Source organism: Epinephelus moara, chromosome 21 (assembly GCF_006386435.1).
Source record: "Epinephelus moara isolate mb chromosome 21, YSFRI_EMoa_1.0, whole genome shotgun sequence".
Taxonomy (NCBI): domain Eukaryota; kingdom Metazoa; phylum Chordata; class Actinopteri; order Perciformes; family Serranidae; genus Epinephelus; species Epinephelus moara.
The window spans coordinates 31,420,412-31,446,305 of NC_065526.1; the positions used below are offsets into that span (position 1 = coordinate 31,420,412).

At 40.8% G+C, this 25,894-nt stretch overlaps 3 protein-coding genes across 3 annotated transcripts in view; 1 reads left to right on the forward strand and 2 right to left on the reverse strand.

Annotated features, from left to right (window-relative positions):
• Nucleotides 1-717: 717 nt before the first annotated feature.
• Nucleotides 718-2,466, forward strand: nedd8l (NEDD8 ubiquitin like modifier, like). Its single transcript, XM_050032591.1, has 4 exons — nt 718-876; nt 1,695-1,742; nt 1,846-1,928; nt 2,036-2,466. Exons 1-4 carry the CDS (start codon nt 859-861, stop codon nt 2,157-2,159), a joined length of 273 nt encoding a protein of 90 aa, XP_049888548.1. The 5' UTR covers nt 718-858; the 3' UTR covers nt 2,160-2,466.
• ap1g2 (adaptor related protein complex 1 subunit gamma 2) lies at nt 2,208-20,569 on the reverse strand. Its single transcript, XM_050032590.1, has 22 exons — nt 20,324-20,569; nt 19,686-19,903; nt 18,977-19,101; nt 17,585-17,726; nt 16,958-17,054; nt 16,792-16,868; nt 16,606-16,701; nt 16,038-16,118; nt 15,470-15,568; nt 15,298-15,353; nt 14,406-14,519; nt 11,826-11,966; nt 11,372-11,426; nt 10,612-10,734; nt 8,589-8,678; nt 7,816-7,943; nt 7,402-7,506; nt 7,037-7,184; nt 5,178-5,340; nt 4,749-4,900; nt 4,358-4,456; nt 2,208-3,988 (listed from the first exon to the last, which is right to left on the reverse strand). Exons 1-22 carry the CDS (start codon nt 20,337-20,339, stop codon nt 3,881-3,883), a joined length of 2,433 nt encoding a protein of 810 aa, XP_049888547.1. The 5' UTR covers nt 20,340-20,569; the 3' UTR covers nt 2,208-3,880.
• Nucleotides 20,570-22,383: 1,814 nt separating this feature from the next.
• The window catches only part of slc7a8b (solute carrier family 7 member 8b), a 13,643-nt gene continuing 10,132 nt past the window's right edge, over nt 22,384-25,894 (reverse strand). The window contains exons 7-12 of the mRNA XM_050032380.1: nt 24,984-25,107; nt 24,613-24,716; nt 23,990-24,086; nt 23,737-23,886; nt 23,291-23,468; nt 22,384-22,864 (exon numbers count right to left, since the gene is read on the reverse strand). Coding sequence (XP_049888337.1) covers nt 22,737-22,864; nt 23,291-23,468; nt 23,737-23,886; nt 23,990-24,086; nt 24,613-24,716; nt 24,984-25,107 — 781 coding nt within the window. The 3' untranslated portion in view covers nt 22,384-22,736. The remainder of the gene's footprint in view (nt 22,865-23,290; nt 23,469-23,736; nt 23,887-23,989; nt 24,087-24,612; nt 24,717-24,983; nt 25,108-25,894) is intronic.

The window sequence follows — 25,894 nt, forward strand, 5'->3', positions numbered from 1 at the left end:
TTGATGTGTTTGTGCTTTCATTTTGCTTAACACACCTACTTTGCAACATTTCAGAGGCAAATATTGATTTTTCTCAACTCTTTTTACTCATATTTTACACAAAATCATGATCTGATAAAATAATAATTAAAATGAGCTCCTGACCAACCACAACATTTAAATGCTTACATGTTGCTGCATCAGAACGGGACTGTACCATTTATCAGAGTAGGGGGTGGCTGGGGTGTGACTTTGTTTTGTTTTTCTTTATGCATACCATGATCCTCCCTGGAGCTACAAATATTTTCCCTTGAGCCTCTGAGTGACTTAGGAAAATGCATGACCCCCCCCTCCACCATAAATAACCATATTTCATAGTTCCTGGCCATGATAAATGGTGTGATTTTGGAGAAGAAAACATGCCTTTCAAACCCACTATTCAAAATAGACACAAAATACCACCATTTGAGGCTGAATGTCCCTCCCCCGTTTTGCACCACCCCTCCTCTCTCATAGCTAAGTAATGAACAGTCCCTTATGATGAACCAATCATGTAATAGCCCTCTGTAGGTGTAGCTTTTTACTTCATGGTATTTTCCTAATTTTACTTGAGTAAATTATTACGCTTATTTTTACATTCAATTGGGTATTTTTTACAGCGAGATCTTAAACATTTTTTCAGTAAATAATACTGTTTTATGATCAGAGCGGAACCACTCTCTGTGTGGTTAGACGCGTCCGTCCGGAGCGTTTAGCCTTGTACACAGGAAGTAAATTCAAGTCATCCAGACAAGTGGGTTGTAATTCGCCAGTGTATTTGGTGTTTTGGTCAGTAAACAGTTCATATCACTTCGAATTGTAATATATTGCTTATTCAAGATGCTGATCAAAGTAAAGGTAAGACCATTGTGTTATCCTCGCTCACACTTCTCCGCCGGCTCGACGCTGCTGTTGTTGGGCAGCGCGCTAACATCACTGACCGGTTCGCTAATTTATTTTTGGGCCGGGGAACAGTTACTTAGTATACTTCAACTTACACCCATCTCATTCTGCGCGATTACAGTCTAAAGTTCTGCCTGGTTTTTGGCTATATATTAAGTGGAGCTACCAACTAGCTATCAACATGCTGCTAGTTGGCCAAAGCTTGTCGCCATTCAGAACCTGTTATTTGATAGCTTGCTAACCTAAATGCAATCCCCAAAGCAGGTCAGCTAATTTAATTGCTTGGCCGGTGTTACAACAAATTGTGTGACCCCTGAGATTCTGTGACGCTAAAGGAGATGGGTTTGTGCCCTACTGGCCCCCAGTTTCTGCCATCACTAGGGCTGGGACAATTAATCTTTTATCTAATCTGATAATTGATCGATAAAAAAAATAATGGATCGGTAATTTGTGGTTGTCTTTAGACAAAATGCCACCAATACTCAAAATCCATCTCCTCTTTTGTCAAGATTTTAAGCTGTTTTATAGGCTTGTTAATTGATTAATTTGTTAAAAACATTTGCACTGGCAATATAGCTGAGATATCTGATCAGGTAACAAAATCTATTGAGTCACAGAATTTATTGTAACACAGGCGAACCCCACAAAAAAGGAACAGCTCTTTATCTGTGAATTCTGCCTTGTGTTGATGGAAAAGTTGTGATGCAGACTGTATGTGTAATTGTAGAAACCAAAGCTGGTATTGATGTGATCATGTCAATGTTCTGTTTCAGACACTCACTGGAAAAGAAATAGAGATCGACATTGAGCCCACAGACAAGGTGAAATATGGTCTTCAAGTTAGAAAAACAAAACACTAACCTTTGTACCGCTGACTGTCAAGGCCAAGTTATTTGTAAATGTCTTGTTTTTGTGTAAATGAAGGTGGAGCGAATTAAAGAAAGGGTGGAAGAGAAGGAAGGGATCCCCCCGCAGCAACAGAGACTCATCTACAGTGGAAAACAGATGTGAGTTTCTCCATCATAACTGTCTGCTCTGGAGCAGCTGCAAGATGCTTTTATTTTTCCACAAGTCTTCTCTAAACCACTTGTCTCCTGTGTTCTTTCACTCTCAGGAATGATGAGAAGACAGCTGCAGACTACAAGATCCAGGGAGGCTCAGTGCTCCACCTTGTGTTGGCACTACGAGGCGGCTCAACGCTCCATAGTTCCTGCATACACCTCTCCTCCTTGTCCTGAGTTGGTGTTGTGGTGGGGCCAGCTGAGTGCCAACGCTTTAGGTGTCTGTCACCGTCTAACCATGTTTCAGCACAGAGATCTGAAATCCCACGCTCCCAGGCTGACGCAAACAAAAAAAAAAATCAACCAACAACAGCAACGTCAAAAAAAAAAGAGAGAAAAAGGACGTTCTAATTTCTTTGTAGATGTTTTTGTAAACCCACATTGGCTTTCTGAGTTTGACCAGCTGATGCAGACACCCATGCAGTACAAAAGACAGTTTGGAAACACTGTGGTCTCTTTGCTTGTGAATAAATGCTGAAGTTGATTTAAGTGTTGTCCTCTAATACACACCCACACATAGCACAGACACAAAGCTAAGCCACTGCTGAGGATTCTGAAAACTGATTTTTATTAGAAAATGACATGAAACACAAGATTTAAAGACACAATTGACAGAATACTCGTCCTGGTCTTTTCTTTACAGTTTAGTGAAGGTAGAGATCTCAAACAGTCTGGTAAAGATTGCATGGAAATCCATTTAGAGCACCATTGCTGACATCCAGTATCCAGAGTGTTTTTAATAGAGGTCCATGATTATGAGATGAGTCATCAAATTACTGAGGTGATACACCGGCTTCATCTAAAGGTGTTTTACAGCCCACTGCTTTGTCCTTCTACAACAAAGGGTTGTATTAGAGATTTTCCATAGACTTAAAACTCTTGTTATTGTGCTTATATACTTAAACTCTAAAATATACATCTTGTATACACTATCATGTCCATTATTCTGGTATCACTATACACACTCTTCAGAAATTAAAAAATCTCAGGAGCCTCTGTAAACAGTGGACAAGGGGATACTGGTCAGGAAAAGCATGCTTAAATAGGAATGATAAAAACATGTTAATAGGACTACGCCACTTAACATTCAAAACAATTTCTTGGCCTCCAAAACCAAATATAATTGCATTTTTTTATGTACATGAGTTCTTGAGGGGATGAAAGGCACAGGAGAATTAATTAGGAGGAGGATTCTCTGAGCTGAATGAGGCTTTAAAAATATACAATACACAAGGTTGTGTTTAAAATCCTTCACCCTTCAACCTCAAATTCATGTCCTTGTGTTTCCCAGTAAAATCAAGTGTACTGGAATTGAGCATTTTATAGTAATAGTGGTGGGTCATTAGTGTTTAGCTGCTTTTAAACAATGTGAAGATTAAATAAAGGCAAATATTTCATAAAGCAAATCACTTCAAAGAGAAGAAACAAGTGCAATGTGAGGACAACTCATCTGGTGGCGCATACTGACTGAGAGGAGCCACGTCAAAGTACATATTTATGGAGTGAAACAACTACAGTCAGCTTTAAAAAAAAAGGACATTGGTCATTGCAAAAATCCCAGAAAAACTATTCAGATTTTAGTATTTCCTTATGATATGGGAATATTTCAAAGCTTGTGCGATATCAAATAATGTAATCAGTCACATTTACACTTGGATTCCAGAGGAGAGGATAAACTATGTGAGTTCATATATGAGGCTGTGATTTCCTGTGAAACAACAGTGTTCTTCAGCCGTAAAAACACCAACAAAATCAGGAATTTCAGAAACAGCAGCTTGGACGGTAGTGTACAGGGTGTGACGGCAGACAAAAAAAATCCCCTTCCGTCAGTGAGGGGCGAGACCTGCTGACTCATCCACAGACTGCTGTCATAGTCCTGTTGCACTGAGTGGCCGCTGTCAGTGGCCGGCAGCATTGAGTCCAGGGAAGGAGTCGATCTGGACTGTATCCTGAAAGGCTGAGCCCTGGCTGGTGTAAGATATGCGGACTCTCATCTTCAGGTTCACCTGGAGGAGGAAGAAGGATTTAATAATGTGATGCAGCTGGAAGCGGCTCTGCTGGGATGGGAGTGAGAAAACAAGGTTTGGGACCGGCACATGGCACGCACACTTGGCAATGATGTATTGTTCTTGCAAAATAGAACAACAGGTTTGTGGGAGTTGTGTGAACATTTGGAGATAAAGTGCGAAAATTCTAATGTTGTAATCTTCAACACTGATCTAATTTTGAATACAGAAAGTTTGGTTTGCGGGTGGTTATGTTCTCCCTTGCTGATAAAGCTTGAAATAAAAGATGGATCACACTCCTGATCGACCCTTCTTTTGCTCTTACTGACAAATCCAAATTGTGGCTTTGCGTCTGTGCGTCAAACTCACCTTGTTTGGGTTGTTGAGCACGACCATCTGGGTCACTTTAGCTGTGCCCCGTGCAGGAAGAGAGTCCCCACTGGGAGCCTTCATGTGTAACTGGACACTCTGGGGGGAGATCAAATGGAACTTTGAAGTTTAAAGCACCAAAACGCATACATGCTGTTCTGGTTGATTTACAGCACTGATGCCAACCACTGAGAACATGATAGGGTTTAAAACCTACAGGCTGCAAGCAACACTGAGTGGTGAAATGTAGAGAGACATTAAGTACAACGAGTATATTGTGCCACAAGCTGCTCAATTTTCTCATGAACCTTGGCAGCAAAAATCAGCAGCAGCAGAGAAAGCTTGCTAGTAAAAGAACATGGTGTGTTTTATCACAGGTAGTGAGACAAACCTTGGGCACTGCAGCCTGCAGGGTGAAACTGCTGATGTCTGAGTCAGTGGAGTTGGAGGCTGTTAGTGTGACTGTCAGGCTTGTGTCTGACTGTTTCTCGCAACTTAATGTCAAAGCCACACCGTCTTTCTCATACACCGGTACTGTGGGAGCTGTGGAGAACAGATATGGTAAAATGTTGCATTAGTTTAAAACCAATACTGAGCAAAACAAACCAAATAAAAAACATCAACACTGGGGGAGATTTAGGGAGATTGTTTGATGGCCTGAGTCAAGCTTCAGTCCCCTAAAATTTGCATTCTCTAGTTTCATGTCCTAAATCATTTCCTGTCTTGTTTCTTTCTGTCTAAAGTAGTGTGTGTGTGTGTGTGTGTGTGTGTGTGTGTGTGTGTGTGTGTGTGTGTGTGTGTGTGTGTCTGAGCGTCACACCTGGTGCAATGGGTGTAGGCTCTAACCCTCCCAGCAGATCCAGGAGGTCTCCTCCAGCAGTACTGGCTGTGTTGATGGGCAGGCCAGGTGCTGTACCAGCTACTGCTGGGCTGGGCTGTAGAGCCTCCTCAGAGCCTCCCAGCAGGTCCAAGAGATCACACACCTGAGGAAAACACAGACAGAAGGACAAAAGAGCCTGATTCAACTTTAATATGAAAGGAACACACTGCTCTGCACATTTAAAGCAAACACAGCAAGGCTGTGTAAATGTTATTTGAATTAACCAAAAAGTGAACAGTAACTACAAAACAAACATACTTGTAAAGCTAGAAAAAAAGACACCACTGAAACTTGTGTGCCATTAAGTTAAGTCTACAACTGTATCCTCACCCCTGTATTTTAATATTTGTGTATTTCAGCAGAACATTGTTGCTAAACTGGTTAGCTGGGCTTCTTCCCAATTTGATTTGCATAAAAGCACACACAGGACAGCAAACTTACCCATGAACTACAGGAAAGGAAAATAATTTACATAACACACGCACTGATGTGTGCCTGAGTTTATGACCTCTATTTATTATAGACAGCCCACTGCAGAGACTGTGATGATACAACACTGAAATACTTACAATAAAGCCCATCACATACAAATAGATAATAGCTTATTAGCCTCAGGCAGGTATTTACAGTGTCAAGAGCCCCCTTACTTTTAGTTGTTAGCCTACACTTAGCTAACTTTAGCTTTGCCTGAGGACCTGTGCTGACACACTGGCTCATAATGTTCCAGAGTCATAAGACAGCTTGAGCCTGACCTGATGATGCTCAAAAAGTCGGCAGTAAAATCTTGAAAATCAATAGTTCACCAACGAAATATGGTTAAATACATATAAATTAAAATGGAAAATACAGACAGATCAGTTCAGTCTTGACTAATGTCAGCCAAACACTAGAAGACTCTGAAAAGACTTTTAAAGACTAAAGTCTGACAGCCTTTCACATCTAAAGACAATGTGAGTCACAAACTGTGATATTGCAAAGACTGGGGATCTTGCAGGGTCACTATTTGCACGACTAAAACTAGATTTTTTCTGAGTTTATTTCACATCCTGTTCCTGGTGGAAAATATTATGCCAAACTCCCTTTAAGAAATATGACATATTACCAATTCCATACGTGTCAGCAAAAACACAGAACTCTAGAAACACAAGATAAAAGGCAAGAACAATGTTCTAGTCAATGTGGCAACAGATTTTCAATAAGGATAAATTATATTTAAGTATAAACTTTACATTTTGTTTGTGGTCACCTCCATTGGTTAACTACACTATTTTAGAGGAAGGAGACCGTGGGAATGAGAGCCGAACCTTTTTTCTCACCGGAAACGCATGCATACCGAATTAAACATTGACTCTTGTTCACTCCACACCTCCACCAGTTTCTCCTCCTTTTTCAGAGTCCAAGAGAACCGAGACTTGCTCATGTTCTTGCACCTCCCCGGTGCCCCTCCATGTTTACTGTCTACCTGGTTTGCTGCTTCCTGTTTGGTGTTGAAGAGAGCGCAGCATTGGTTGTTAAAAATGTTCACGTCACTGTACTCTGTTTACATGAGCCAAGACTAAGAACTAATGGTAATATTCAACACGTCAGAATGTGAAGACAAGAAAAAGACCAACTTAAGATAGCTTGAACTGAGTTTATGACTACCTTACACCAAACGGTCAGGATCACGGAAACGCACACTAAAGGTAAAACTCTGATGATTCATTACAACATTGGAAATTTGTCTGCGACAGTTAAATCGATGTAAGGCCGGCATAAGTTGCTGTCATATAACATCAATCTGTGTCGACGTAATGTACCTGGCTAGTGGGTTGCTGTAGCAACAGTGGTTCTCCCTGCTTTACTTTGACTGCTTGGGTGTCCTTGATGGCCTCCCCTGTTGACTCTCCGTTGGTATGACCCGGGGAGTTCTTTTCTATCACAGGCATCCTCTCCAGCACTGCTGCCCTGTGGAGAGAGAACATCTCAGCTCTCAGCTCTTTATGGCCAGAATAAAAGATTTGCTTGTACTAGCTACTGTAAAAATCCTTAAAGCTGTAATCATACTATAGACGAAAGTAGTTCTACTTTTAATTTTCTAGGTAAAAAATCCCCAGAAACATAGTATGTAAAAGACTTTACAAAAAACAGGAAAATTTGACTTCTTTATCATGTTGTTGCATACCTCATGTGGTCATATTTTTTGAACAGAGCATTGTATTCAACTGCCCTCTGCTGGAGCTCCACATCTATACAGCTGCCATAGATGCTGACGATGCTCCTGATGCGACTGGCAGGGGGGAAGTGATGAAGAGAAAGACAAGCAGTTAGGGGACTACTATAACTAAATGGGTATCAAAAACTTCATAACCTCGATCAAAGTGTGTTAGCAAACAGAAGCGCTGAGAATGTTCTAATGTTGTCGTGCTCAAATGCAGGTTGATAGTATTTGGGAATGCTGCTGTGGGGGAAATTTTGTTCCTCAATAAATGTTTTTTTTACTCAATAGAGCAGACTTTGAACTCGCCAATGTGGCCTGTGGCTGTGCTTTAACTGTATCTGGTCAGTGTTTGCTCTGAGTGACAGAAATGTTTCTTACTCCACATTTTCAGTGATGCGTGTGCTTAGTTTCATGGTGGCCGTGAGAGCAAAGCCTCTGGTCCCTGGGGACGACATGTGGGACTGCAGAACAGTTTCCAAGGCGTCCAGGACATCGTCTTCAGTTACCTGATTGGAAGACGTGTCAATACAGGGTCTGAAAGCTGACATTGCATTTTTATAATAATGAAACAAGAGATAAGAATGGCACATTTCATGTTCTCGTATTGATTTAGCTGATAATCCCTGACATTTACTGAATGATAAAGGCAGAGTTGAGGACTGGGGACTGGGAGGACTAGAGAATTAATTTAGTCTGTCAGTATTTGGTCTTTAGCATTGGGTAAATTCCCAGACATGATACCATATTGTACTGTTTGGACTACCCACCTCAGGGAGCTGGACTGCTGGTTTACTTTTACATCATTAAATAAATAATCATTAACTTCATGTACTTCGGTTTTTCTGTTTTTGAAGCACTTGTTGCTGCAGTGAGTCACTTCATTGTGCACTACATTCTTAATCAGACTTCTCCCTTGGATTTCCTGTCAAGGAAATATGCGAGTTGCTACAGGTAATTACTTCTCATGCTTGCTACTCAGATCCCATATTATTTCCAAACCAGCTGCCAGTAGGGCAGAAAAGGTGAAATGTTTCCTTGTGTCCTGCTGGAACTAGCAAACATAAAACTTGTTATGATCTAACTATTGGTTGAATCACTATTACTGCTACTATTAATTTGTATTATATTATATGTCTGTGTGTTGCGTGTACCTGAACAGGCTCAGTCTCCTGACACTCTCCTCTCAGCAGCAGATCTCCATACTCTCCTATACACCAGCATGCGACCTGCACCAGGGATTGCTGCACACACAAATGTTACACTCACACAACTGTGTACACACATCACACTCACGGTAAAATACAATCATAGAGTAATCCTTTATGATTTAGGGGGACTGGCTTGCTGGTCTGCATAGCAGTCTGACACATCAGAGCCACTTTTCCCTGAATTGACTGCAAGTTAATGTGGTGGAAGATGGGAAACTGCACCACACTGCAGATGAGTACATGGCTGCTCATCTGACTTGGTTCCAAAAATAAACCTGGTTGCATCAGCCAATTTCACTGAAAGCGTAGCTATTCTCACTGCCATGGAACCAAACCAGCTCTATCTGGATCAGGACTGACACAGACTTTTCTTCTAATAAACACCTCTTGAGTGTTGCACATTATGTTGTGCTGCAAAATTATCTCTGATTAAAATTACATGTTTTTTCTTTCTGATATTTATATAACAATGAATATTAATCAATGGGAGTTCTATCCAAAACTCTAGTCGATTTTATTACGCTTTTAAATTCAAATCAATGAAAAGATGGGATGCAAAATTATGAGCATTCCCCATGTCAGAGTGGCTTGACTGTGAAATACTTAAGTTTCAAATCTTGCTCTGATCTCAGACTGCTTGTAGCATCACGTTTGGAGCATGACTATTTCAAACAGTAATTGCTTTTTCAGACCAAAGATGACAGTAGATATCTTAAAGATCTAAGATGGGTTGAAAGCCAGGAAATATGAGAGTTTAGGTTCTGTACATTTTAAAGAGTCATGTGCACGAGTGGATCCATATGTCTGCTTTGCTAAGTAAGTGTGAGTGTTTGTGAAAGCCTGTGATTAAATAATTTTGTCACAACAGCTTTTGCAAGGGTCCTGTTGATTTTTTGTCAACATTTAAAGGTCTAGTGTTCAGGATTTAGGGGGGTATATTGGCAGAAATGGTATATAATATTCATGACAATGTTTACATTAGCTTATAAAAAAATTAAGAATTGTTGTGTTTTCTTTACCTTAGAATGAGCCATATGGAGCGAGTCCTCTCCCACAGAGTCTGTCATGTTTTTCTACAGTGGCCCAGAATAGGAAAAAACAAACACTGGCTCTAGATAGGGCCATTCCTGTTTTCACACTAGCCACCATAGTTCTACATCCTTAGCACACGGGAGAAGTTTTAGTTCTGCAACCTAACCACTAGATGCCACTAAATCCTACACACTAGACCTTTAATTTTTGTTGAAAGCTTTTGGCTGGTATGAGTTGGCAGGCAAGGTTAGGTGAAGTCAGGTATGTAATTCCAACACACAGTTATATTTCCTGTGATTCATTCTGTTTGGTTATGCCTGCAAACCAAATTGCATAATTATATGTTGTCATTTTTAACATGTTCATGCTACTTACAAACTGAGGTATTGATTTGTAATGGGATGTAAAATGAAAAATAACTCTAAATTACAAAAGGTTTTTGTGTTCAACTGAGGACTTCCATGAATACTACTCCCACAAAATGACCATAATAACAGCAGTTATTCATGCTGTTTTACCTTGAATTCATGAAGAAAACTTTGTTTCTAACTCGCCTCCGGTGAATGAAGAATCCAAAAATGGCAAACATTGTTGATGAATTTAAGTAAACAGGTTCCGTGTTTAACCACAGCAAAACTAAATCAAAACATTGTTGACAAATTCTCTCTCAACTCATGCAGTATAATCCAAGTTTCACCTAGTCGTAAGTGTCACCAAGTCGTATGCTCAGTACTTCCCAAACACCTACATGAATCTAATCACCAGTCAGTATTTACTGTTTGATAAAGGATCAGCATGGAGCAACCCAGAGACAGATGTTGTAGACTTTATTGTCTAGCTTGAGTGAATGAGTGAGATGACCAACAAGCCAATTGTTCTAAAACTTTAAAATGCAGAGCAGGAAATGCCCAGACAGACACACACATACACACACCTGAGAGATGTCAGTGAGCAGAGCCCTGTAGAGCTTGTGGACGGTGTAACAGTGCAGCTCTGAGGCATTGGTGATGAGCTGGATCAAGTTGGGCACCGTTTCATCTCTCACATCGCCCCCTGCCTGGCAGAGTGAAAATCGGTGTAAAAACAAAAGTACACACACCAAACTCCATTAGCCAGACAGCTGGCCCAAGTATTTGGGTCGCCCTACATTTGCTCCCACACACAACGACCTCACTTTGGGGACGCTTCCATCACAGTTCATATACATTATAAAGGACATTTACCACTATGGATCAAGCTTTAATTTATGCCACATTTCCACCATCGCCTTTTTTACACACTTTGTCCTCGCTGTACACTCCATCCTTTTAAGAGAGCAGTGCAAAGGATTAGGTAAGCATTAGCTTTTACACCAATCATGTGGACCTCATTTATTCCCTTTCCTAGATGAAGCTCAAAATGAAAAGTAGGGCTATAACAAATGGAAAGCATTAGTCCAGGATAAATGGCCTTTTCAGGAACTGGGGCTGCACGTATGAAGGTTTGTACAGAGAAGGAACAAACCATCTCTTATCAAATGTTTTATTTCTAAAATGCAAATTGAGTGCCTCAGTTCATACACAGCCTTCACACATGTGGCCCCTGTCTACATGAAGGCAGAGTGCATCAATGATGCCAGTAGACAACTTAAAAACAGTTGTGAGTGAGAAACCCATGTAAGAGGCAGTAGTGTGACTGGCTCGGTCTGTATTTACCGTGGTGAGGACATGCAGGATGGTGTCAATGTGCCAGCGCTGGGAGGGTGCATACCTGACAGAGACAGAGACACACACTCTCAGTGGTGCTTAAGGGTGAGTCACACACACACACAAGTCTATCTGCAAATCCGTCCACAAAAACAAAGTGCATCAAGGGGTAGAGTGATAAACAGTACAAACAGAGAAGGCTATTCATCGTCACAGTGCCACTAACAGAGACAGGGGTATCATTGAGAGTGGAGACAGACACAGAGTGAGACATGGAACCACATATAGTATAATATATAAGCACAGAGACTTTTTGTCACAGCCTAAACACTTAAACAGCTGTATCACATTCAGTGTATTCACATGCAGGTGAATGCACATGTGCGTACATGCATAAATACAGTATGTGTATGTATTTCAATCATGTATGTGCACATTTATGTGTCTGCAGTGTGTCACGCACCTCTCAGCAGCATTGAATATGCCGCTGGCAGCATGAGCCCTGAGCTCAGGGGGGCAGGAGGAGAGGAAGAGGAGCAGCTCCTTCATCATGGAGCGGATGTTGGAGGCTGACACCAGCGCCAAAGAGAGCTCCAAAGCACGGCTGGATAGACAAACGGGGGATTAACGTTGCTAATTTTGTATGTATACATACCAGTCCTTTAAAATAAGACTCTGCTGTCTGGTGCAATTCCTCCTCAATTCACCAGATTTAAAATTAAAATTAAAACTGTATTACATTTTGTGTTGATGCAGCTGACCGGACCTAGCTGCAATGGTGCAGGTCAGTCGGTATCATCCATCTGCATCCATCAACAGCCACAATTTCGGCAAAGTGCTTTTGCAGCATGAAGACAATCCCACGTCGATAAAATCCACCCTGCTGAAGTGCCCTTTGGCTACACACTGAGCTGTTAGTGCCCACAGGTACTGTTTGGTATTTGACCTTTCTGTGGACCTGGGCCATGGGCAGACAATCTACCCACAGGGATCAATTATGTATTGCTTTATTATCATCCTCATTAGTAGGGCTGGAAATAAAATCACTAGGTAGCTCACAACCAGTATAATGCTATCATGACTTTTAGTCAACAATCGTATGAAAGTGATCCATAACATATTATGATAACTGCACAGCTGAGAAGAAAACTATAGTTTTAAAAATGGCTTTTTTTTTTAAACAAACCTGTGCTTGTGTTTGTATTCACTGCATCATGAAGAGCAGTTTTCTAGGCAGCTGAGGTGAAACATGGTGTGATATTGGTATCATAATATTATTTTGTAATCCATTAGTTAAAGGTTCAGTGTGTAGGATTTAGTGGCATGTAGGGTAAGGTTGCAGAACTGAAACTTCTCCAGTGTGCCAAGCTTGTAGGAGAGCTATGGTGGCTGATGCAAAAACGCGAATGGCTCTATCTAGAGCAAGTGTTTAATTTGGTCATTCTGGCTTCTGTAGAGCAACCTGGCTGAGTTCGTGGAAGAGGACTCACTCCCTGTGTAGATCTAAGCAGCTCATTCTAAGGTAACAAAACATGACAATTCTTAATTTCAAATGATTATAAACTAATGAAAACATGTAATGAACATTATATCCTACCAATAGATGCCCTTAAATCCTACACACTGGGCTTTGAAAGGTGGCAAATTTTTCCCTTTCAATCAGTGTTCATGGTAAATATAGTCGATTGGAGAAATAAATTCCTCAGTGTGTGCTATACGGATCGAGAAAGCTGAGTTCACAGTTGCAAAATCTGTTGTTCTTCCAACTCTGTCATTTGACATGACACTGACAGTTGGAGGAAAGGGAAAAACTACAAGCTATTTCAGCTCGGATCTCTAGTCTCCAGGGAGTGTTGTAGCTCCGCAGCTAGTTTTGGCGTCTGGTCTATTGCCTCTGCGGGCTGCAAGCAAATCTGGCAAGAAAACATACTGATAATCTGTCCATCCAGTAAGCAGATGTACACACACACGCAGACACACAAGCAGAGACAGAGAGACAGAGAAACAGAGACAGAGAGATAGAGAGTACTGCTCATGTTAGCCATGCAAGAAAAGCCATGTCTCAGAAGCTTTCGTACAATGCATCCTGGTACATGTAGGACCTGCTGTCAGAGCTTCGCAAGCAGAAGAAGTCAGCTCTCGCTCAATAGAGCACTGAGGAGTTAATTGCTTTCAATAACTACACTTGTCAACACTGATTGGACATCCACATAAAAAGTGGTGAAATGTCCTGTAATGTCTGTCTTTCTGTGTCAAGGTACTTTCAGACAGCAAAGGATTATCGCAGGTGCCTCCATTGTTTTAAATGTAAATACGACATCAACTGAGCTGCCATGGTCAGTGGCAGCTAGGTTTAAAGTTTCTAAAATAATCTCACAGGTCTGACAGATGTTAATTTTACTGGTATGTGAGTTCCAAGAATTATACTCATCCTCACCAGCAGAGAAGAAAGACATCACTGAAGGGAACTGGTTTTAAAGTTTGATTATCTGGTCTGGATCTATAAATGTTTATGATATTAGTTATCAAAACTTGCTTTACAAATCCGGTCATACTGCCAACACTTTCTTCTACAATAAGCTACAATGTGCTCTGTGTAGTTGTGTGACGAGTTCTGAGAAAGTAGGTAGCACTGAGTAGTGTATGGTATTGTTGGTGGGATCAGAGGTAGCCAGCTGCGCCCTCCTGTTGCCCTATCAAAATACAGAACATTGATGTTGGCTGGTGGCAGACACAGCAGCGACCTGCCACTGTGCAAAAGCACCTCTACACAACCCTTTTATATCATCTGGCTTTGTTGTATTTAGAGGAGGGGCCAAGTGATGCTGTTTTAAATCCATAAAGCATCAAAGTATTAGAAAATCCTCAAAATGAACTGACCCTTCACCATTTAAAAAAAAAAAAAAAACATGTTAGAAGACTCCCAGAACACACATTAGGGGGTGGCATCATTGGAGAAGCCTGACCTGACAGGGCATGACTTTAACTGAACATCTGTGGAGTAACAGCTGTGCCTGACAAGCGGAGAAGAGGTGAAAGTTACCGCTTGACAGACGCGTCCTGGTCCTTCAGGCAGTCCACTATGGTTCCCCGGTGGCGCTGCACTGCATTGTGGTCTGTCCCAACGATCTTCTGAAGAGAGGTCATGGCGATGTACCTGGACATGAATACAGAGTAGCCAAAAATAAGAATGTCATGTTTTAAGCCTTACACTGCATTATGATGAGGTGCTGCGAGGGATCTAAACTCAGTGAGATTCTGAGTGTTTAGCATGTAGCAGAATGTATCTGACAAATAATTAGCTTTTAAAAAATAATTGAAAACAATCAGCTAACAATGATTTATTGACAGCGCTGTATAAACTTAACTTTCTCAACTTGGCAAGATAAATAATTCATCTTTCCTCTGGAAATGTCTCATGGACTGTTCAAGTATTTATGTATGCACAGGGGAGATGTTATCTATCCAGTCAGGTCTCGCAGGAATGAACCAGTCCTATTACTGTCAAACAGCCACAGAGAGATTCAGGGGCCCTGCAGGTAAAAACCAGACAGGCCTGCCTGGGCAAACAAACCCTATGGAGACAAACCCAAAAAATAGTAGCATAACAAAACCCCAAGGATTCTGTTATAGGTCTCTACACTGCCTGATGAAAAATGACATGGCCAAAAATTTCAGAGATCAACATTAATAGACAGACAGTGACCTTCTGGTGTGGCTCTGGAGGAATGGCTCCAGGGAAAGTGATTAGTGAGCTCAGACTGATAACAGCCTGTTGGGAGGTTTCTCTCTCTGGCTGCAATGAGTTTGCCTTTGGCCTTGTGGAATGGAAAAGGTAAAATGACCCTGAGAGATAAGAGAGGAAGGAGGGAAGGATAGGGGAAGAGACACATAGGGGAAATAAAACAGGAATGTGCGGAGGAAGCAACACTAACCGAATGTTCCTGTCATTGTTCAGGAGGAATCGTCCCAGGATGTTCACAGCCAGAACCTGTAGCACAAGTGAAATGAAGCATGTGTGTTTTTATTAATTAAATAGGTGACCTGATTCCCTAAGTATTGATGTAGTTAAACAGAGTGAGAAGTGCTGCTAGACCAGTCTCTCACCCTGAGGCCGCTCTCTGACTTGATGTCTAGCACAGTGAGAACAGTCTCATACAGCACAGCATTGCCTACAGTCTTGGTGCTGTCAGTGTTGGTTGCCACCTGTATGGTAAGTCAAAAATACATCAGTGCATTACTCATACAACAACATACATTCATTTTTTTGTAACAGATATTGAAGTACTGAACATATCTTTACAATGAAGAATCATTTCTGCTTCTCTATCTTCCATTCACAGAAGTGATTCAAGCTTTTGCAGTTGCTGTTTTCAACACCTAGTTTCAAATAAGTCTTTTCAAAGGAACATACTCTGGCACACAGGAAGTAATGCGTTCTACATGTGTAAGTTTGTTCAGAATAAGACAAACTGCGTGACTAACTGGGGAGTCAGCATGAGCTGTGATACCCATGATGGCTGAATAAAGAAGTACTTAATGTATGTAATGTTACAGTGCTGGATAACTTCTTTATTTTGAATTGAAAGAAAGACCAAAGAACATACAAATAACAACAAAACCCCTACATTTTTGTATTATAGTTAATCATTATTTTTCAAAGTGAACATGAGACCTGAGCTAGTAGGTCGTTCATAGCGTCACTGGCTCCTTCGTTGTTGCGACCGAGGATTCTCAGCAGCCTCAAGATGCGTACCTGATGATTGAGGCAGGAGAGAGTGAACAGATGGACTACAAGTTATTTTGGTGCACAGAATCAGCAAAAAAATAAGAAGAAGGATGAGAGGATAAATCTGTGTGCGTTAGTGAGAAAAAACAAGCTGAATGTAAGAAAAACATGCAAGAAAAACATGAACATATTATTAGCAGCATTAATAGAAGAAAAGAGTGATTTTTTTCCCCCAGAAAAAACAAGTCAGATATGTTTCGATTTTAAATCTTCACCCGAGTGGTGCTCTAATGTACCTGGTTCACACTGTGATAAAATATAATCAGGTAAAATCTGTTGACTGATTCAGGAAAATTTAAAACAAAACCACTGATTTAGAACAACAAAATTATTTAGTGTTACTGCTCTATAGTCAAAGTTATGAAATGCAGAATTCCAGTGCCATGCTGATAAAGTATCCCTTTAACTCACTGAGATATGATACTGTAATGTAATACCACAAGTCCAGACTGACCTGTAGGAAGGGATCACTGATTCCTGCCACGTCATGCTCTGGAGAATAACCTGAAAGGACCAGACCTTTCATGATCTGAACCAGATCTGGCACTGTCTGCAATACACATGACACAAATACATAACATAATCATGCATGTAGAGAACTCATCAGGTCATTATTTGTCTGTACGTAGGTCCATCATACCTTTCTGAACCGCTCAAGTGTTTCTGGATTCCGCTCACACAGCTCAATGATGAGCACCACAGCACCATGCAACACACCTGGAGATTATGGGAGTAAATACAGTGAATAGCTGGAAATATTATGTATGAGAAAATGTAACAGGTATGAGTTGTTAAGAGCCACTAACCATGGTTCTTCTCAGAAAGTAGGGAGCGAGCGGCAGGAGCAAAAAGCTCCCCAAGATCATGGACTTTTCTCACAATGTGAACCGCACACAGAGCAGCCTGGAAGAACAGCAAGGCAAGTCATCAGCACTGTCACATCGTTACTACATTGAGCAGATGGATGTTGGCTGATAGTTTTACTGCTGATAAAGGACTGTTTCAAACAGGTCACAAACAGACTAATGAGTAAGACTACATCATACTGAGATAGAAAAAAACAATTTATCTTTCACACTGGGGTACTTGGATTAATAAAATTAGCGCAGACATAAATGGCTATCTAGAGCATAAACCACTTGCCCTTCCATGGGCAGCCCCCTCACTCTAACATCTCTCCATTAAATGCATGTATAGGTCCTGTTTGTGCATGTGTGTGTATTCTTGGACTGTGTGTTTATGACAACAGAGTGAAAAAAAAATGAATTTCCCCATGGGGATAATAAAGTGTATATTTCTCTTCAGTACACACACAGTGTAATTAGTACAGAACTACTTCTGTATAGAGTGATCACAGTGGTAGATATATTAATATTGTTAAGTACTGCTGGGAAGAAAAAAACAAGACAAAACAACCCTCTGGAGGTCCCCACCTTCTTCTTTATGTAGGAGTTGGAGGCTCGGAGCAGCCTGTCGATCTCTGGTGCCAGATCTCTGCACATCTCAGCTGAACCCATACAGGCCAGCGTGCACAGAGCCAGAGACTGAACATACTGGTTACTGTGAGAAAGGTCACTGGAAAACACACACACAGAGAAAAATACACAAATGACAGTGTAGATCTGTGTGCAAAAATGTTTTACTATAATTTTACTGAAATCACATGAAAATATCCTCCATTCTGTGCACTACTGTTTTCATCCATTTTGTCTACTGTGATTATTCTATTTACATGAAACTGTACTATCATCAATTATGACAATGAACCGTTGAACATTGATTACCTAACATATGATCATGATTTTCACCAAAGCTGTGAATTGTATTTTGAGGGAAAATACCACAGCCATCTTTTACAAGTAGTCTCTCAGAATCAAACATATACCACAAAAAACTTGGTGACGTTTTATTTCAACCCTCTCAGTAAGCATTTATATGCTGTACAGAAATGACATATGCTACTCCACACTATAATATAGTGGTAAGCAGATACAAGGACATTTTAAGTAACTGCTTGTGAACAACCATAACTCCTCATATGCAGCATCCATAACTGGTATAAACAGAGATGAGTGCTTGGTAACAAATTTTAGCATAGCTGTAATCATATATTTTGTTATATATCATCATATAACACACTGTGCACGTACACGTGTTAAATCATATATCATATTATATATATATATATGATTACAGCTATGTTATACTATTTTATTTAACAATTTTACACTTGCAGTTGATGTTTTGTATGAGGAGTAAGAATCATTGACATGCTAATGAATACTTAACAACTTCCTTATAATAAATAATATCTGTATCATAATGCATTTTAAGCCATTTATTAACTGTTATTAAACAAGGACAACACCAATTATTTAGTGCTGCACTTTAATGACAATGTTGAACTCATGATTCATGATTAAAGTAAAGGATTAAAATAGATGCAGCAGCACAAGAGATATTGTCTTTTTAATTCCATGCATTCTTCTCTCTTGTCAAAACCTGGCACCTGCATTACCCTGCTAAGCTCACTCCTTTCTAACTCCACACCTCCAGATATTGTCATTTTCAAACTTGAAATCTTCAGGCCCATCTGACGCTGACTTAAGTGGCATCATTTCGAAGCTCCCTCTGGGGCCACTAAAAGCTTTACACAACTTTTTTTAATGCAGTAGTGCTCCCCAAGACCTGTTAACACACTTTGAGGTGTAAAATCAGTCAAAAAATAGAGTTCCCCTTTAATTGTATATGAATGCTAAATATGGGTGGTTAAATAAAAGGTGCCCAAAAATATCTGGATTTCAAATTCCAGTGGCTGTCCTTACTTCTTGATGGAGTTGGTGATGAGCAAACTGGCATCCTGCTTCTCATCCAGCAGCATCATGGCTCCCAGATATCCCACACGCTTTTCGCTGTACCGAGGGCTGGCTATCATCCGAACACACTCCATCTAGTAGGAAGAGCAACAACTCCCTTAAATGTGAAGTTACTTGAGATACTGAAACTACTGATGCCCCTGGGGAAATTTTCTGCTCTTTGCCCACTCGAAGTGGAGTTCAGCTTCAGAGCAGCAGCCCTGGAGCAGAGAGGGATTCAGTTGGCCCAGTTTTATTGACACGAGTGTGTGATGTTCCTGCAGACTTAGCTCGAGGGAATTAACCACATTTCAGAGTTCTAACGACACGGGAAGTCTGAAAGAGCAAGAAGTACAAGTTTATATAGCAGCAATATTACTAACTCATCATAGCTTCCAATTTTCAGCATGTGATTCTACAATGTGCTGTGCTTTCTCGGTGTATGTCGAGCTCCATCGTGCACTCACACATTTTTGCTTAGCACTCAAATAATGTTTGTGTGGGATCGATGCTTAGGACATAATAGTTGGACACTGGGCCTGGGCCACTATGCTGCATGGGGACATTTCAGTGATGAATTGAATCCAATCCTCCAACGGCACGATGGTTTCTCACCCTGCCCACCCTCTCACTCTTACCCCAAGCAAACCCATGATAGGCATTAGCAAAATCCTCTCACCTGACCAAAGTGAGCGGGGTAGCCCAACATGTGCACGTAGAGCAGCTTGGCCAGGTTGTGCGATCGCCCCCCATTGTCAGCTTGTCTGAACTGTGCCCGGATGGCTGCACACTCCCTTTGGATGACACCTCGTTCCTCACACTGTGTCCTTGCTGACCTGATGGCCCGGATCATCTCCTGGAGGGGTACTGATGGAGACATGGCTGTGTATGTGTGTGCTTGTGTGTGTGTGTGTGTGTGTGTGTGTGTGTGTGTGTGTGTGGATGGATGGATTGATGGAAGAATGGGAGGATGTGTGTGTTGGTATGTGTGCATGTGATGTAGTGGACATGTTAAATTACAGCAGAATATTACTGAGAACAAATTACTTTACTGTGTATAGTTACACTGTGCTTGATATTACTTCCTGAAACTGAATGCCCTAGGTGTTTGTAACGTTAAGGTAATGGTAAAGCTATTACTACACTATAACTACATCTTTAGAAGAGCTGTACTGTCACTAAAACACACAACTGAAGTGTGTCCATTTCAAATACAACTCAAACAACGTAAACTACGTTTCAAGTCTGGTAAACTGACGGCTGTTTCTGGTGACATATTGTTGTACATAGCGTTACTCACTCTTAATAGAAACTTACTTCCAATTATCCACATTTGTGTTACTTATTTACGTTTTCCGAATACATTCAAGTGTTAAATATTCAAGTTAGCATGACAGTCCCCGAGTCGAAGATGCAGGTCAGTGAAACGAGGCAGAGGCTAGCCGAGTGACCGAACACAGCTAACCTTGCAGATGCTGTCAAGCCTGCTCAGTGAGGCTGTCGAGCTAAACAGCTAGCTAAGTTAGCATGACAGTCTGTTTGTGTGAATGTGTTTCGCTCCAAAACAACAACGTACCTCTACACTGTACAGAGAGTCGCCAGTATCTTTAAAAAGTAAACCGGTTCAACCGAACCTCCTCCAATACACGGCAGCAGTCAGTTGGCTGGGAACCCAAATACTGTGCATCCATTCAGTGTCAGTGAATACAAAAATAATCACACGACTTCCTGTACAGCCTTTCAAAATAAAAGCCGTTTCGGACATATTGCATGTGGAGTATTATTAAAAATATATTTAGACTACGGTTGAAATACGACAAAAATCTAAGAGAATTGTCAAGAGTGATTGTTACACAAAATTTAATGCAGCTTTTTTAGGAAGGCATTCTGTGTTACTAAGTAAAAGGCCTTTTCCACACAAGATATTTCAAAATGTCATAGCAGGGAGAGCACAGGTGCAATTAATAACACTAATTATTATGGTTACATTTCATTTAGTTATCCAAGTTCTAGGGCACTGTAGTATTGTAGCTGCTTCTCTGGTGAAATATGTCTGGCTTCATATAAATAAATGAAGCTTAAAAACAAAACAGAAAAAGAAAAAGATAAATACTATATAGTTTTTTCCTCAAAAAACGTAATTGTTTAACTACATGTCCTTTTGGATTAATTTCCCTACACATCTCAATGCTGCATCAAATTCTCTACACTGCTGGGGATGTTATAAGCCTTTCCCAAAATACATCATAACATGTCAAAATGAGTAATGCACAGCAACTATTAACATCATTAGTTACACTTGTGCTCTGCCTGCTGTGACAAGTCAAGTAGCTAAAACTGGGGGGAAAAATACATAAAACTAACTAAAATGACTAGCTTTTTAAATGGTCTTTCAACACCATGTCATGGTCTTCAACTGCAGGTGAATACATTATGTACATATTTTAAGTATAAACAAAATTAATATACCCTGATCATTCCCCTAGGGGGCATTTCTTGATGAAAAGTTCCTGAAGTTTCTTAAATGGGGGTCCACAAGGTTCCAAATTAACATGAACAGAATGGCCTCTTGTTTGTGCTGCCATAATAATGACATGAGATGCTGGCAGACTACAAAATACTGGAGCAAAGACTGGATTGCTGAACTGGCAAAGCATGCAACTGCCCCAAACTCTCAAAGGGTCAAAGGTCACTATATATCAGTGTTTCCACTCTGCATAAGAAAATTATATTTCTCTGGAGTAGTTCTGGATGACATATTGCCAAGCTGATAGGTAGTCATTTTTAGAATATTCCATATCTAAGCAATTAAATGTGATGTAATGATATAGCTGTTCAGGCTTTTATTTTGAAGACAATTGTATCTACTTTCCTGTCTTATTTAGAGCAATGTGACATCTTGACCCAGCTAGGCTTCTTATAGCCGACCATGACTTCCGCAATTTGATCGCTCATTGTGCGTGGACCCCGCCCCTTCTACGTCAGGTGTTCCAACAGGTGGATGAAACATTAATGAGGAGGTGCAGCAGGCAGCATTGTGCAAACACCACTGCAGTATATGGAGCGCATTACAACACAGTGAGAGACCCTGTAAAGACAAATGGGCATCTCTATATAACAGGTACCCAAACGTGTCAAAAACATAATTCAGGTGATAAAAATACCTGCAGATGATTTTTTTTAAAATTGGTAAATGGTTACCCCTGGCTAAATATACATCGTAGATATACTGTGGGAAGGATGATGATCAGAGGTGAAGATCTAAGTTTAAGGAAAAACAGTGCTCTCTGAGGCCAAATCTGCCTAAAAAAATTATTAATAAAATTTGGCATATAATGATGTTAGGATTCCAATGAGAATAAAAACCATTAAACCATCTGGAAAATGTCATTTTAGTGGTAATACAGTGAGGTGACAATACAAACACACAGAGCTTGAACAATAAAGCTTGCATATTAAAATATTCTCCCATGGCCTCCCACTCAAACAAGACACAAACAACAGACAGATGGACAAGGCTTTAAATTCCAATGTGCAAAAAACACTGCATTTCATAATTTCAGTATTTCATAAATTCAAAGTGATATTTCATCTCAAACACGTGTTCCCAGACCTAACCTGAAACAATGGTGACACAGTGCTGTAGAACAAGTGAATATGCTAATCTTTCTGAGAGTCTTTCCCAAGCAGCTTCCTCCCCCCCAAAAAAGTGTGAGGAATTGTCATTTGTTTATGCACACGGGCTGCTTTCGTCCTCGTCATCTCCATCTTTCGTCTGAGGCTCATGAGGCTCTAGGTTCTCCTCCAGGACTGGATAGACGACTGAACAGAGCTTTTGGCACACATGAGTCATTTTACCTGGATACAGTTGGATGAAAGAGACCAGGGAAATAATTTTTATATTATAGTGAATGGTTCATACATGGAAATTCTTAATTTTAAAGACACTAAATTAACATACCCTTTACTTAGGTTAACTTTTTATCAATCTTGTACCTTTACTTTATGTGGATACAATAACACCTACAGCATATTCCATCTATTTGGACCTTTCTGAAGACCTTTTGGTTGCATCGTTGTATTTAAATTGCCCAGTGACAAGTGAAGCAGGGTCACCTTTAATGCTGGCAAATGGAGCAAAACTGAACATCTGTGTACTTGAACCTGTTATCCCTGCATTTAATTATGAACCACTTTTAGAGAAAAAGACACGTTTGCAGTCATCTCAGGGTTCAAACAACAATTTTAACCTCTTTTATCCAAGACACCAGGATGTTGACTCACCAACAGCCACATCACAACACTGTGGCTTGTTTTCCCAGTAGACTCCTGTGAAATATACAGGGACACCAGTCATCATAATGGCCAGACCAATACCACAGACGACGGGCTCAGAGTAGAGGGAAAAGATCAGCAGGAAGGCCCAGAACAGGAGGTATATCACCGGCCATACAAGGCTCACCTGGAGGACGAGGGTGAAAAAAATTACTTAATGTGTGGTTGTTATCACTGAACATGTATTAATACATTTTATTAATACAACTTCTCTGTAGCCTTGCATTGATAGCACAATAGCAAGTATACTGTACTGTATGTATTGTGTGGTATTCATGGACAATACACAGGCATCTAAATGGTGTTCTCTTGTTCTGCTACTATGTCGTGGCATTTGATTGTTAGTATAATTGGTGTCAATAGCCAAACCCAAGTTACTCCACCCGTATATTTACCTTGATGGGTCGATACATGTCAGGCTCTTTGATGCGCAGCACAATCTGCCCAGCGACAGTGACGCCATAGAAGAGGTAGTTGATGAAACCCACATAGTTTATGAGGGTGTAAATGTCACTGGTGCACAACATCAGCAGAGTGGAGATCAACTAAATGTGGTGAGAGAGGGGAAATTATCTTTTCTGCACACAGTGAGGGCAAAGGGCACAAAAAAGGACAAATCGTAGAGGTCGTGTTTTTGTTAGGACTCACGGTGAACAGTAAGGCTGGTATAGGAGTGCAGCGTGTGACATGAATCATGGCCAGCAGACGTGGGAGATGGCCTTCCCTCGCTCCGGCGAAAAACAGCCTGAGAGACAGAACCAAGCGACGAGTTTAAGTCCTGAGAGCAGAGCCATCTGGTGCTTGCTTACCGTGTGCACTCGCCAGCTGAGAGCTCAGGAAGCACAGTTCGGGTGATTAGGGAAGCACCAGTGAGGAGACAGACTGCAGAAGTCAAAATAGCAGGGTGAAAAACTGACCAAAACAGGAGCACAATGGGCTCAGTGCTCTGGGATGTGTTATTGGTTAAGTGGGGTCACTTTGGTAGAGTCAAATATGCTCTGGGAGAAATACAATTTTGCATTCAGGGTCTTTCCCTACAATCTGAAATCTAGTTTGTGGCCCCAGAGAGGAGCGTTAACACTGCTCATGCATTTTATTCCTGTTAAGCTTCTCATTTTCACCCTGCTTACCCAGTTTCTCCATGTACAACTACAGGTGTTACAGGTGCTCAAATATCAGCACGAGAACGAGAAAAAAAAAGACACAACAACCACGGAAGCTGAAATGAGAAGAGAGGACGGAAACAGGGGGACGTGGAAGGACACACTAACCGAGACGACGTGAAGAGGGAGCCATTGACCCCCCCGAAAGTGGAGAGTGCCACCGAGATGGGCATGATCCATGACATTACTCCTAGCAATTTCTCTCCAAATGTCTGAGAGAAATATTAGGAGTAGAAAGAAAGGAGGAGGAGAGAACAAGTACACACTTAATACATACTTGAATTACAGTGACTAATAAAGACATCTCAAAATGGAGAACCAAAGGGCAATGAGGACAGATTAATGTGGTTACTGTAAATGGCTGCTGGGAAATGCAATAACTCCTTTTCAAAGTGATTAATAAGCTTTTAGCTTCATGCATTCTCTACAAGCATTACCACACACACATTCAGATATGAGTTATGGGTGTGTTTTCTCACCACTGCCACAGCGTTGGAGGCCAGCAGCTCTTGTGGGCTCATGGCTGTGACGTAGGCCACGTTGGCAAACACATAAACAAAGGTGACCACGGGGATAGAGATGAAGATTGCACGTGGTAGATTCCTGGGAGGATAAAAGACAAGATTGCAGTTCATGGTGTGTCAGCCATTTCTGTGAATGAAGTTTGATGTTCCCGTAGAAAATGCTGCTAATGTTTGACATGTGAAGCATTAAGATTCAAAATCGAAAAACAATTTGTGAATTGCATATGGATAGACTTCTCATATGGTGCAAGTTACTCGCAGTGTTAAGGATAAAATAAAACAGCGATCGGGATAAAATGTGTCTATCATGTATTTTTTTAACCTGAACCCTATTTCTTCATGATTTTGTGTCTAATTAATTTCTATTTATGCACTTATTTTTATCTTATTTTTATTTTATGTCTATTTTAATACCACTGTGTTGCTGGAAATGTGGTTGTTGTTTTTTGTCTTTTATGAGCTGCTGGACAGCTGAATTTCACTTCGGGAATAAATAAAGTTCGAAGTTGACAGAAACAAACAAACAAAAAGAAATCCACCGCTTCAAAAGCACACTTAGAACAACCCTGTAAATTTGCTATTAGATACAGATTCTCTCATAAATGGTACATTCAGGCTTTAAGCTTATTTGATAAGCCAAAGTACTTCAATTGTGTACATTGAGGCCTTCTCTCCTCTGACATGATTTTGCAATTGTATGCCATTTCTCCATTAGCATTTACTATGGCGATGGAAGTAATCATCAGGGCTTCTAAGTGGGTGGTAGGTGGGGAGAGATGGCAGAACGGGTTGCATCTTCCACCAGTTAGGGCTTACATGGATGACATGACACTGGTGACCACAACAATGCCATGTACAAAGAGGCT

Coding starts and splice junctions, on each gene's coding strand:
- nedd8l (XM_050032591.1), top strand. Junction 1,743..1,845: donor ACATTGAGCCCACAGACAAG/GTGAAATATGGT, acceptor GTGTAAATGAAG/GTGGAGCGAATTAAAGAAAG. Junction 1,929..2,035: donor ATCTACAGTGGAAAACAGAT/GTGAGTTTCTCC, acceptor TTTCACTCTCAG/GAATGATGAGAAGACAGCTG.
- ap1g2 (XM_050032590.1), bottom strand. Junction 11,967..14,405: donor CAGGACGCGTCTGTCAAGCG/GTAACTTTCACC, acceptor TTGTCTATCCAG/CCGTGCTTTGGAGCTCTCTT. Junction 3,989..4,357: donor TGCTCAACAACCCAAACAAG/GTGAGTTTGACG, acceptor TTCCTCCTCCAG/GTGAACCTGAAGATGAGAGT.